This window comes from Artibeus jamaicensis, unplaced genomic scaffold, assembly GCF_021234435.1.
Source record: "Artibeus jamaicensis isolate MK-2021 breed Jamaican fruit bat unplaced genomic scaffold, CSHL_Jam_final scaffold_612, whole genome shotgun sequence".
Taxonomy (NCBI): Eukaryota; Metazoa; Chordata; class Mammalia; order Chiroptera; family Phyllostomidae; genus Artibeus; species Artibeus jamaicensis.
Genome location: NW_026522049.1, coordinates 13,236,527 through 13,250,043, shown reverse-complemented (window position 1 = coordinate 13,250,043; position 13,517 = coordinate 13,236,527). Strand labels below are relative to the sequence as shown.

Here is a 13,517-nt window from a genome sequence, read left to right as displayed (position 1 = left end):
ATGTCCTACTGGAAGTCCTAGCTGATGCAATAAGACAAGAAAAGGAATTAAGAGGCATACAGTTTGGGAAGAAGAGATAAAATGGTCTTTGTTTGCAGGTGACATGATTGTCTCTGTAGAAATTCTGATAGAATTAATTAACACTCAATTATAGTCACTCAATTAACAATGAGTGACTGTAGCCAGGTTGCAGGATGCAAGGCTCATGTACAAAAACCGACTGCGTTCCTATGTACCATCAGTGAGCAAGCGCTATTTTCAATACTCATCCTTCATGATCCTTTTGACTTCATGTCCTAGGACTTAAGATGCAACTTTCCTCCGTTTTCCAATGGTGGGTTTCCATCCTCTGTGCCTGGCCTGTGTTCCAGTTCTCGGTCAGGGCCAGAGGCACCGTGAACTCCACTAATTCTCCAAGGTCAGTCACAAACACATCCATCTTATCAAAGGCTTCCAATTCCAGAAGTTTAACTTCTCCTCCTGTTCCCCCTTGAAATTTGGGGTCCTCACCAAGCTTTTCTCACCTCCATTTGTTCGATTTAATTCATTTTATTGGGTCCAGGGAGTTTATTGGGCTCTAGTACTTCCTTTTAAATAGTACTTAGGGTTCTTGTGTCGTAGTAATTTGGGTCCATCATTCATCAGATTCTAAGCTTACTGAGGGCAGAAACTCCTGCGCTTCACGCTGTTCCTGGGTCACTGACCACTCTTAAAGGAAGCCAGTGTCGCTACAGACCGACTCACTGACAGAGGCTACCTGTGGGACCACAGACACCTGCCTTCAGAAATGATTCCACAGTCAGGGAAAACCTGAGTGTGCAAGCTGATAACAATACCCCTATGGAAAGGTCCGTCACCATTGTCAGGAAAACCCCAGAGGAAAAAAACAAGGGAGGAAGAAAAATATTTCTGCAAGATATAAAAGCATTTAAATTATTTTATTTATTATTTTTTTAGAGAGAAGCATCAATTTTTTCGTCCCGCTTATTGATGCATTCATTGGTAGATTCTTGTATATGCCCTGACTAGGAATCGAACCTAAAACCTTGGCATATGGCGACGATGCTCTAACCAATTGAGCTACCCACCCAGGGCTGAAATATATTTTAAAATGTCCTTAATTAAAATTGTGTGATGTCGACAAATGAAAGGACAGCCATCCCAGGAAACAGAACATAAAATCCTCAGAGAGGATCAAGTATATGGAGACAAGTATATGATAAAGGCAGCGCCTTAAATTCTTGAGTACATAGTGGGGTTAACGAGATGGCAAAGGTAAAGCCACACCTTACCCTCTGCATCAGACTATACGACAAGTGTAACAGAAATTTCAACGTAGAATTTTGAAACTAAATTCCAGAAGAAAATGAGAGTAAATATTTTCCCCACTGGAAGTAACAAAACCTCCCTGATTATGACCCAACCTCAACCTTCCTAATTATGACTCAAAACTTACAAACAATGGGGAAAAAAAGACCATATAGAAACCTGGAGAAGATCGAGAGTGACTTCACGGGGAATAAAGGACCTGCAGCCCTCAACCTCAGGAAAAGATAAGCAATCTCACTGGAAACAGGAGTAGCACAAATGAAAGCTGTAGGGAGATACTGCTTTTCGCCTGCCAGGGGGACAGAAATACAGACGTGCGGGAAGACTGCCCTGTGGGAGAGGCTCTGAGGAAGCAGACGCTCTCAGATGCTGGAGGTGATCCTGCTACGGGGGAAATGTGGCGACATCGAGCCAAACCGCAGACGAGTTCACTCTTTCACTCTACGATCACATGTCCGGGAACCCAGCTGAAAGGCAGACTTTGCAACACCGTGCAAAGATACGGGCCACAGGGCAGGATTGCAGCAAAGAGCGGACGGAGCCCACGTGTCGAAAGAGCAGGAGGCTGACCGTATGTCATGAAGGGAGGAGGCACTGGGCAGTAGTTACGTTAGGGTTGGCAGATTTTTCTCTCTATATATTTTTAATTGATTTTTAGATAGAGAAAGCGCTAGAGAAACATTGATTTGTTGTTCCATTTATGGATGCATTCATTGGTGGATTTTTGTATATGCCCTGACTGGGAATTGAACCCGAAACTTTGGTGTATTGGGAAGTCGCTCTAACCAACTCAGCTACCTGACCTAGGCTGTCTATGTTCTTCTCTTGACTTTGGTATTTGCTTAAACATTTTTTGAATCATAAAATGTTAAGCACTGCCCTTCCCTTCCCTCTGAAATTAGCCCTGGGGAAAGCTCAGTAGATGATTTTTTGATTATTCACCCCAAGGATATCTTTCATTAAAGTCAACATCCGCGTGCGGCCTGGGCCTCTTCAGGAGCTGACAGCGGCCCTCAGCGTGGGGACCACTGAGGGTTTCCAGAGCCCGAAAGCCATTGCTGTCTGAGATGCGCACCTGGCTGCTCTACTGAGAAATACTTGGTTGCCATCACGATGGTTTCTCTCTCTTCAGTTTATGAGCCCGGCTGAGCTGCAAGCTCCCGCTGGCGGTGTGCACGGCTGTTGGCATCGGCCCGGGCTGTCTGCACGAGACCGTGGGAGACCTGCTGGCTGTGACTCGTGCCAGCTCTTGCTTCTCAGCCCTCCACAGCCGCAGAATCTGTCCTCTGGGCCGCTCCGCAGCACTGCTCCGGGGAGAGGACACCGCAGGCCTCAGCGGGACTGTTCCGCCCCCTTTCGCAGCCCAAATCCGCAGCCCACCCACGCGACTCTAGAAAGCAACCTTGCAAACACATTAATCACCCGAAATAAGATTGTGTTTATAAAGAGACAGGGCCAGGGGAGTTAACTGCTAATCAAAGGTGGGGGTGTCATACAAGAATGCCACAGCCGCACACTTTCACCAGCCGAGGTTTTTAATTCCTATGAAGGCTGGCTTGGCACAGACCTCGGTTCTCCCACCTCGTCACCAGCGTGAATAAACATTTCCATTCCTGCCCAAATACCTTTCCCTTGCGCTTCCTAATTATTTACTGCCTCCTCCAGCTCAGAGGGAAATACAAGGTAACAATGTTAGCATCCTTAAGGAATTTCCCTTCTAACTCTTTTTTAAAAATTTTTAAAAATATTTGTATTGATTCCAGGGAGAGAGAGAAACAGATTGGTTGCCTCCCTCACACGCCCTGATCGGGAACCGAACCTACAACCCAGGTAGGTGCCCTGACCAGAAATCGAATCTGCAACCCTTTGGTGTATAAGGCGACTTTCTAACCAGCTCAGCTACCCAGCCAGGGCCCATCCTTGTGGTCGTGGTGGTTATAACAGTGTGACACATAGTAGGTGCCTAATAATTATTCACTCGTGTTGTGAAATAGTTGCTGCCTAGATTGGCTAACCTAGAGAAAAGTCCTAATAGGCCTCCAGCCTTCTTGGAAAGCAGTTTTTCTCATTAGATGATTACCTTCCTCCCTTAACCATTCCTTCATCAGAAAAACAGCACACTGTTATCTAGAGCTACCAATCAATCAATTTATTATCTATCACATAATACGTTATTTCCCCAAACGTGAATTTGGTCACTCTCTGTGAGGTAAGATTGCGTGTCCGTGTTCCTCCCCAGCCCACCCCCCCCCCCACAGCCTGGCGGCAGCAACCATTTCCTTTATAAATCACCTAATGAATAAATTCCTCTTAAGTAGTAACTTAATCTTAGGAATGGCTAGAGGTAGGATTGTGCCCCCCACCCAGCCCCCTACCACCAGACTCGCAGGTTGAAGTCCTGACCCCTGGTACCTCAGAATGTGGCCTTACTAGGAATTAGCCACAGAAACTGTGAATCATTGTTACGATGAGGTCACAAGGAGGAGACAGCCCTCATCCGAGGGACCTGGTATCCTTACAAAAAGGGCAGCGTGGAGACAGACGCTCCCCAGGGAGAACGCCCCCCCCCAGAGGATGAGGGCAGACGTACCAGGAAGGGGTGTCCGAGAGGGTGGGCAAACAATTGCAGGGAGGAGGGGGGCCTGGGACAGAGGCCCTGGCTGCCCCGGATGGCCCTGCTGGCCGGCACTGGATCTCGGACTTGCGGCCCCCAGGACGGGAGACGGCGCCCTTGCGCCCTGGTCTGAGGGGCTTGGTTCCCCCAGGCCCCGCAGACAGTGGTCTGGGGATTGTTCCTACCTTTGCTGTTCGTGTCTCACGAATGAGGCATAGCACATATTGTTACCGCCATCTTCCACGTCCTTTTCTCATTCCTAATGGAATAACGTAGGAGACTGAATATCTGTCTTCACCAGCACATTCGATTCCACCTCATTATAAATACATAAATACATACATACATACATAAATAAATAAATAAATAGCTGTATAGCCCTGGCTGGTGTGGCTCAGTGGATTGAGCACCAGCCTGCGAACCAGGGGGTCGCAGGTTCCATTCCCAGTCAGGGCACGTGCCTGGGGTGCAGGCCAGATCCTCAGTAGGGGGCGCTTGAGAGGCAACCACACAGTGATGTTTTTCTCTCTCTCCCTTCCTTCCCCTCTCTCTAAGAATGGATAGATAGACTCTTTTTTTAAAAAAAATTAAAAATAAAAATAAATAGCTGTATAATATAAAGTTATCTTTTCTCTGATACGATGTTATTATTCCTCTTTAATGTGTTAGGATTAGGGTTTCACAGCACAAGAATAAATTAATACATTAATGAAATGTGTGGAGTTGATCTTGTCCTTGGGGCTTCTGGATTTTGTTCTCGTTTGGAAAGAGCTTCCCACGTCAACATGAAAAAAATAGTACAATTTCTGTGATTTTAAAATTTTAAATAAGTTTCAATAATCAATCCACCTGGAATTTAGTTTATAGGGTGGCACTAGAATTTGACTTTCATCCTAAAATAATCCATTTTTTCAATGCCACATATTGAGCAGGCCTTTCTTTCTTCCTGTGGTGTGAAATTTTACATCCTCCCCAGACTAATTTCCATGTATACAGAAATTTGTTACTGGGCTCTTGATTTTTGTCCCTGTCATACCTGCCTGCCTGAAACCCCAGACATCTACCTTTCAGTGACATCTATTAAGATATGTGTTCCTTTTTGACAGTGAAATGTATACTGTTTGTGTGTGCGGGTGTCACTTGATATTCAAACATTTCCTGTTGGATATGTTAGTTATAAAGCACAATAATGTACATGAGCAACCGTTATCAATCACTGTTACCCGACATGGTGGCTTAAAACAACGACAACCATCATTTCTTCTCTCTGAGTTTCTCTGGGTCAGGAATCCAGGGGCCGCCTTGCTGGTGGTTCTGGCCTGGGGTCCTTTAAGACCACAAGGTCCACCCGGAAGCTAGGCAAGGCTGCACCCCCTGAAACATGTGACTGGGGCCAAGGGGCCCACTTCCGGGTGGCTGGCGGTGGGCAGGAGGCCTTGGCTCCTTGCCACGTGGATAACATGGCAAGAGTCACATGCATGAGTGACCTCACAGCACAGGCAGCTCAAGTCCCTGAGAAGGAAGGCAGAGCTGCGGTATTTTACGACCAGGCCTGGGAGGTCACCCACCGATGTTTCCTAGGGTCCCATTGCTCATGCGCAGCATCTCGGTTCAGTGTGGGCTCGGGGCCGCCCCGGGCCTGCTGCTGCGTCGCTGTGGGCCGCAGCATCCGACACCCGCGAACCGTCGCCCAGGCCACGCCCCTACCTGGGGCATCCTCCAGCGCCCAACTCCCCTTTGCTATTTATCATTCCACCCTGTTTTTTAATGCCTGCATTAAAAAAACAAACAAACAAAAAAACCCCAAAACAAACAAAAAAAACTTTGTCTTTTCACCCAGAAAGGCTCATGTTCTCCCAGGCTGGCTCTCAGATTTGGGGCTTCCTCCGTGCGTCTGATCGGGGAACTCATCTTTTCCCAAAGTGCCTAGCCTGCATAATTATAAAACGTATTTTCCTATATTTATTAGGCTTCCTCACCCAGCCGCTGCCAACTGTCTCTCTCATTCATGGCTTACAGTCTTCTCAAGAAACTTCTTTCATCTTCTAGAAATACGTTCCCGGTTTTCTAGCACGAGTAGATGTTTATCCTTTACAAAAATATCTCGTCTTGTGAAAGGGAATTTAGTTTGGAGAAGAATGGAATGATTGTGTTCAGGCAGGCATCCTAAAATAGAAATCTTTACTTGGGTCTCTGGAACTTGCTGTTTCTTGGATTTGGGGCAAGTGAATTCAGATCGCTGGATCATTAGCCAATTAATCTAGCCTGGTTTTTCACAGCTCTATAGTCTTGTAATTTTTAAATGACTATCACAGCCTTGTTAATTAATGGGTAGCATCTGTGCCTAGTTTGACACATGACACATTCCAGAATTTCTCGTGCTTTTTTAAAAAAGCAGGGACAACTGTCCCTGGGCCAGGAGCTCAGTGGGTTAGAGTGTTGTCCTGATACGCCAAGGTTGCAGGTTCTACCCCCCGGTCAGGGCACATACAAGAAGCAACCAGTAAGTGAAACAATTAATCAGTGTTTCTCAATCTCCCTATCTCAAAACAATAAATTAGGGACAATCACAAGTATAAACGTTGGGCAAGTGTTGTCAGGGGTAAGACGCTGCAGAATATGTTTTCTACTCACTCCTCAGGTATTTATTAAGCCAGCTTCACCCCATCAAAGGTGCTGATTCTTAGCCCTGGCTGGTGTAGCTCAGTGAAGCTAGTTTAGCTCAGTGGACTGAGCACAGGCCTGCAAACTGGGTCACTAGGTTGGATTCCCAGTCAGGGCAATGCCCTGGGTTGCAGGCCAGGTCCCCAGTAGGGGGTGCATGAGAGGCAACCCCACACTGATGGTTCTCTTTCTCCCTCCCTTCCTCTCTGTAAAGATACGTGGTACCAAGATCTCTTGGGACGTGGAAGCGGCACATAACTGGTTCCTGCATCCATGAGAAAGAAACTTCCAGAGTCTCTCTCCTACGCCCTCTACCTGCAGGTAGGATCTTCTCACCTCTCCGTTGGCCTCAGCTGGGAGTCAGGCAGCTCCTCACATCCCCCTCGCGGTGCCTCTCTGCGCCTGGCCTCTCCTGTCACACTGAGACTTTGCTTGATGTCAGAGAGACACCTCAAACATCACATGGCTTCATGCCGGCTCAAAGGACAACGTCTACCCTCCTAGTCTGGGGAGGGTCCCCTTTGCACTGAAGATACATTGCTTGCTCTTGGGGACAAAGGAGCAAGAGATGTTGAGGGTCATCCTGTTGGCTCTGGCTGTTTCTCAAGTACCTTTAATTCAACATAATCAATAATTTGCCCAGGTGGCATATCTTAGTGGCTTGTTTGGCTTCCCTTCATCCTGGAGTGACTAACTCAACTCTTTTTAAAATTGATTGGAGAGAGAGAGATTGTTCCACTTATGGATGCATTCATTGGTTGATTCTTACATGTGCCCTGACCAGGGATCAGACCCGCCAGCTTAGCATAGCTGGATGACGCTCTACCCCATACAGCTACCCGGCCAGGGCCTCAACTTTTGACTGTGGTCCTCAATCCACTGCCTCTTTCTCTCATGCAAACATCCCCCCTGTTGGCCAAGCCTGCTGAGGCTTACCCGGAAAAGTACTTCCAGGTTCCCGCTGCCCATCACTGCTGGGAATGAGGCCCCTCCACATTCACCACCTCCCCGTTCCCACGGCCCCAAACCCATCTTCCACTCCAAGGGAAACCAGACCCTCATCGAGAGCCCTGCCCGGGGCAACCCGCGGCTTCCTGTTGCATTTGGAGCAAATCCAGAAGCCGACTTTCTCCAAAGGCCACGGCAGCCTCCCCACTGGCCCCTCTGCCCAGGGCCCATTCTGGTCACGCTCTTCTCCACCCACCCAGAGACGCTCTGTGACCCCAGACGGCCCTCCCTCTGCGGGGTCGCCCCTCCGAGCAGATTCGAACCCCCGGCCTCCCAGTGCTGTCTCCAGCCTGTCCCCACCCCGGCCCCATTGCCATTGCCCCAGCGACTCCAGTTTGCAGTTGCCTGGCTGTCCTTGGCTTGGTTTTGTAAATGGGCCACGAACCCATCCGCACCATGGCCGCAGTGGCCTGAGCCACCATGCCCCCCGCCCCGGACCCCAGGACCACCGCTGCGGCCTCTTCCTGCCTCCCTCCTGCTGCTCACGCAGCAGCCCCCAGGCCAGGCCCATGGCCCCAAGGCTGCCTTGTCCAGCAGCTAAAACCTAAATCCCAGCCCCTGCAGGCTCAGTCTCTGCTTCCCGCCGCCTGGGCCTGGGACCCACGGTCCCCGCAGACGCCTGTGTAGCTCGTTTCCTTAGGACTCTGCTCAGGGCCGCCCAGGGGTCCTTCCGACAGCCCAGCCACGCCGCCCAGTCCCCTGTGCCCCGTGACCGCCCCCCCCCAGTTGGAACTCCTCCCAGAGGACGGATGGCCCTGACAGCAGGGTCGACGTCCTGGGGTCTGGGCCTGCCTTGCTCATGCCGCCTGTACCACGGGACACTGACCGCAGTGAGTGTGGTGGCAGGGGAGTGGCTGCCCCTCACCACGCACCTCTCCATCACCAGCCCGGTCCACCTGGACAGGACCCAGAGGGAGCAGGGGTCAAGGTTCTCAGCTCTGCTTCTGACAAAGGGGGATATAATTGGAGGAACCCATGTGCCCCTCCTTGGGTTCCAGTAATTTCCTGGAGTAATTCACAGGACTCAGAGATGTTTCACCTACTAGACCACTGGTTTATTACAGAAAGCTGCCACTCAGGAGCAGCCATGCGGGAGAGACGCCTCAGCGCCACGTAGCAGGAGACGGGCAAGGGGCTCCGCAGCCCAGCCTGAGCCCACGACTCTCCTGTGGAAGCTCTTCAAACCCGCTACACCGGCGTGATCGATTACATCATCATCTTTGGTGATTGATTCAACCCACAGCGCCCCCTCCCCTCCCAGGAAGTCAGGGGGTGGGACTGAAAGTTCTAAGCCTCCAACCACCTGGTTGGTTCCCCTGGCAACCAACCCCCCACCCTTGGGTGCCTGAGGACCAAATGAATACTTCTTACCCATGATCACGATACCACACCACCTCTTCCTACCAAAAGGTTAGATCCGCGTTGTCCCGAACAGTTCTCCCGCATGTCCCCAGGGCCTACAGCATGCCAGGCACACAGGAAGTGATGAATAAATATTTCAGTGTGAAAATGACTTGCCCAGGGCCCCACGGTGAGACCTCCTTGGAGCTCAGTGGTGCCAATGGCGAGCCCAGAGTCCATCCTCCCCAGCCTGCCCCGGCCTGGGCAGTCAAGAGCATCCAAGTTCACCTGTCAGAAAGCACCCAAGCTCAGTCCCCTGTGGAGCAGCCTAAGGAGGTTCTTGTCCCACAGCCTGTTGGGCAGAGCAGAAGTCGTTCCACTCGGGTCGTGCTGTGTGGAAATCCCAAGCTGGCTGAGCCAGGCCACAGTGGGGAGCCCGGCGGGTGAAGAGCCGGGTGTCAGGTTCCTGGCCTGGGAGGCAGTGTGACGTCAGCGCGGAACCTTGGAACCTACGGGCGGAATGCGGAGGGGCAGGAACAAGGCCTGTTCTGAGGGGGTAAGGAGACCTCTCGCCCTGGGGCTGGGCTGGGCGTGGTGGGGGGGGCGGAGTGAAAACAGCCAGTCGGTGCCAGTGCCCTTGAGGGCCTCAAGGGACCTCTGCAGAGCCAGCCTTCCACGTCGTAAGCAACGGGGGCTCCAGGGTAAGAACATGAAAGGGTCCTGTAACCTCGTGGGCAGCAGGCAGACTGGCTGACTCGAGGAGGCTGGGAGGAGGGGACATGCACGCAGGGGCCCCAGGGCACCCTGGGTTGATGACGGAGGGCAACCTGAGAGCGTGTGGCCTTTGTCACGGAAAGCAGGGAAGCTGTGGCCCTTCACTAGCTGTACCCTCAGTCTGGGGTGCTGAGGGTCTGCCATGAAATCCGACTCCCTTCCCCAGAAAGGCAGGGACTTGGGCCAAAACTTCCTCTGCTCTGGGCCTCGGCACATGGATGTTGTACCCCAGCAACAGCAGGGGTCGGGGAAGGTGGACCTGGGGCGTGGGCCACTTTCTTAGTAATGAACAGACACTCTCCCCTCCTGACGCTGGATTCTGGTAAATGCCATGGTGGCTCCCTGTAGGGATGGGAGACCCTGGCATGGCCGCCGGGTGGGGTGGGAGACAGGGTGGGGGGGGAGTGAGGGCCGTCCTGAGAAAGGGTCCCTGCAAAGAGGCCAGTGGTTCAGCCAAGTTAGAAAAGTGACTTATCAGCAGGCACCCTGGTGGGGAATCCAGGTCCGCAGAGGCTGTGGGGTTGCTGAGATGACAGGGGGTCCCCATGTGGGAAGAGGAATGAGGAGCAATCCAGACAGATGGTGCCCCAAATTGTGGCTTTCACCTAAATCCCCAGCCATGGTCTCCAGGGCATGGAATCCTTGTTTTTCTTCTCTCTCATATATATGTATAGGTATGTATGTATGTGTGTGTGTGTGTGTGTGTGTGTGTGTGTGTGTGTGTGTGTATTCCCTTAATTTTGAGAAAGAGAAACACTGATTTGTTGTTCCACTTATGAATGCATTCATTGGTTGCTGTTTGGATGTGCCCTGACTGGGGATTGAACCCACTACCTTGGGAATTCCCACGATGCTCTAACCAACTGAGCTATACCAGTCAGGGCTCATCTCTGTACTTCTAGAGTGGGGGGGAGGGTGGCAAACCTCAGAGCTGTGGCACATCTGGGGCCTCTTTTTGAGGACTGGGGGCTCCCTCAACCCTCCTGCCACGTGGCCACATTCTCCACACACTCCCCTTCTCTGGTTGCTCGTGACTAGTGAGGGGAGTCCTTTGCCTCAGCACACACTTCTGTCACTTCTGAGACGCTCTCCTGGTCCCTCCTTGCTTCCCAACATGCACCCTCGATACCCTGTCCCCGTCCTGGTCCCCGAGTTCCCCTCAGAACCACAGCACACAGGGGTGATTCTGTGCCTCAAAGTTTACCCAAGAGGAAAAGAGGCCGCCTTTGCCACAGCGACACACTCCTCCCTTCCAGTTTTGTTTTTTTTTTTTTTTTTAATCCTGTTTGGAGAAGGAAGGCAGCGTGCTTACGGGAAGGGAAAAGTCTAGTTCACCCAAGAAGTGAGTCTTCAAGTAGGCGGGGCAGGGGCGGGGAGGGGAGCAGAGGGAAGCGGGGGCACCGCGCCTGCCAGGGGTGTCCCCCGAGCAGAGGTCCTGGGTAGAGGAGGTATGCGTGAGTCATTCGGATTCCGGTTCTGGCTGATTCCAGGAGGGGCCCCCACCTCGGGGTCCCCAGTCCGCGCCCGCGCAGGAAGCCGGGCTGCCCGGGAGGAGCCTAGTCCCCGACCTCCCGCAGCGCCCCCTCTCCAGCCCCTGTCCGCGCGCGCCACGTTGGCGCGCACCGCTGCTTCTGGGAAACGAAACTGAGTCGCTCTCCAGTGCGCTCGCGGCTCGGCTCTTCGAGCTTCCCGCGCCCCGCAGAGCGGGGCGGGGCGGGCGAGCGGCGGAAGCGGCCTGGGCGGCGGGGGCCGGCCCCAGGCCGGGCGGGGCCGCGCTGACCGCCGTCTCCCTGCGTCCCGCAGGCGGGGAGCCCGCGCCGCCGCGCCCCTGCCGCGGGCGATGATCACCTAGGAGGCTGGCGCGGGCGGGCGCGAGCCGCGCAGGAGAGGGGCGCGGCGACACGCGGCCATGGAGCGGGAGCCGGCGGCGGCCGAGGAGCCCGCGCCCCCGGGCAGGCGGCGGCGGCGGCGGCGGCGGCGCCGGGAGGGCAGGACGCGCACGGTGCGCTCCAACCTGCTGCGGCCCCCGGGCGCCGAGGACCCCGCGGCGGGCGCGGCCAAGGGCGCGCGGCACCTGGCCGACAACCGGCTCAAGACCACCAAATACACGCTGCTGTCCTTCCTGCCCAAGAACCTGTTCGAGCAGTTCCACCGCCTGGCCAACGTGTACTTCGTCTTCATTGCGCTGCTCAACTTTGTGCCGGCGGTGAACGCCTTCCAGCCCGGCCTGGCGCTGGCGCCCGTGCTCTTCATCCTGGCGGTCACGGCCTTCAAGGACCTGTGGGAGGACTACAGCCGCCACCGCTCCGACCACGAGATCAACCACTTGGGCTGCCTCGTCTTCAGTGGGTGAGCTGGTGGGCCGGGCGGGGGGCGCGGGCTCCGCGCTGGGTCCCGATGCTCCCTGCACTTGGTGCTGGGCGCGGGGTCGGGGGCCCTGGGTAGGGGTGGCTAGGAGAGTGGATGGACTCTGGACAGAGTGTCCGGCCTCGAGGGGGCGGCGGGCTTGAGAGAATGTCGTGCGGCCGGAGACCCCTGTGCGCTCAGGGGCGGAGAGCAGGACACTTTAGATACTGGGGCGCAGGGGGTCCCCTCACCCGGATTGTCTGCCACTCAGACCTCGCCTCGGAGCCAAAATGACCCCAGGGCTGCTGGGTGCCCTCACCCTCAGCTGCTCCCGCCTTATAAGTAAAAAGGAGGGAAATGTATTCCCAGGAGCCCTGGCCTAAAAGTTCCTGCCTCTCTTTGGCTGGACTCCGTAGGCCAGGACGTTTAATAACCTTATCAACCAACACAGGAATGTAAACCTCAGTCTTAGGTGGCATCTCATTTCAGGACAACAGAGTGAAACTGCCACCAAGTTCTGCTTCAGGGCACACACTGGGTAAAGGGCAGGGGTCATCACAGCAGCGTCTGCACCCCGATGGGAGCTGTGAGCCGGCCACCTCACAGGTGCCAGCCCAGAGTTGGCTGCTTCATTTTCTCTGAGTTACCCTGTTTCCAGATGGAAAAACTGAGGCCCTGGGAGGTTGTGCGTCATGCCTGTGGTTAGCACCAGGGAGCATAATCCCTCCTCTCTCCCTGCACCTCCCCAGAGGCTTGTCCAAGAGGCCCACTGTCCCTTTTTCCTTTATTCCCACCTGGAGGGAGCCTCTGAGCTGCAGATGCAGCCCACCTGCAGGCCACGCCCCTCAGGGAAGGGTGAGGTCTTCTGGTGGGCGAAGCTCAGCCCAGGTCTCCCTCCTGTTTACTTGGCCAGAGTCCTGGTGTAGGGGCTGATAGGAGCCTCCAAGGTGAGGACGTGATTTTTGTCCACTGCTGTCTCGTGTGAAGGGGCTCTAGGAGGAGGTCCCTTGCATTCTCGGTGTCAGACTGTACCCCCCCCCGCCCCCGCCGCAAAAGATGGGGGTCGAAGTTGTTTGTGCCTCCTAGGATAGTTTTCAGGGGTGTCCAGCCTTTTGGCATCTCTGGGACACACTGGAAGAAGAGTTGTCTTGGGCCACGCATTGAGTACACTGTGACACGTAGTCACAAAAAAGTTTCTCATGTTCTAAGTAAATTGACGATTTTGTGTTGGTCCGCATTCACACCCATCCCGGGCTGCATGCGGCCCACGGGCCTCGGGTTGGACACCCCTGATCAGAAATGAAGACCATGAACACCGCTTCTTGCTTTTGAGTCTCTCCAACCCTCTTAGCCATGCCACGTGGGCTTTATATTCATGTGTAAACAGATGCTCAGAGAGGCTCAGCAACTTGCCCAAGGCCACACAGCGGCTGGGGAGCGG

General features: G+C 53.6%; 1 protein-coding gene across 4 annotated transcripts in view; it reads left to right on the top strand.

Moving 5' to 3' along the window:
* Positions 1-9,613: 9,613 nt before the first annotated feature.
* The window catches only part of ATP10A (ATPase phospholipid transporting 10A (putative)), a 102,480-nt gene continuing 98,576 nt past the window's right edge, over positions 9,614-13,517 (top strand). For 2 of the 4 annotated variants that reach the window (XM_037132728.2, XM_037132727.2), the window contains exon 1: positions 11,438-12,079. In XM_037132728.2, coding sequence (XP_036988623.2) covers positions 11,640-12,079 — 440 coding nt within the window. In that variant the 5' untranslated portion in view covers positions 11,438-11,639. Of the gene's footprint in view, positions 9,658-11,437; positions 12,080-13,517 lie in introns of those variants that run through there. The other 2 variants (XM_037132726.2, XM_053658916.1) reach the window with 2 other exon arrangements.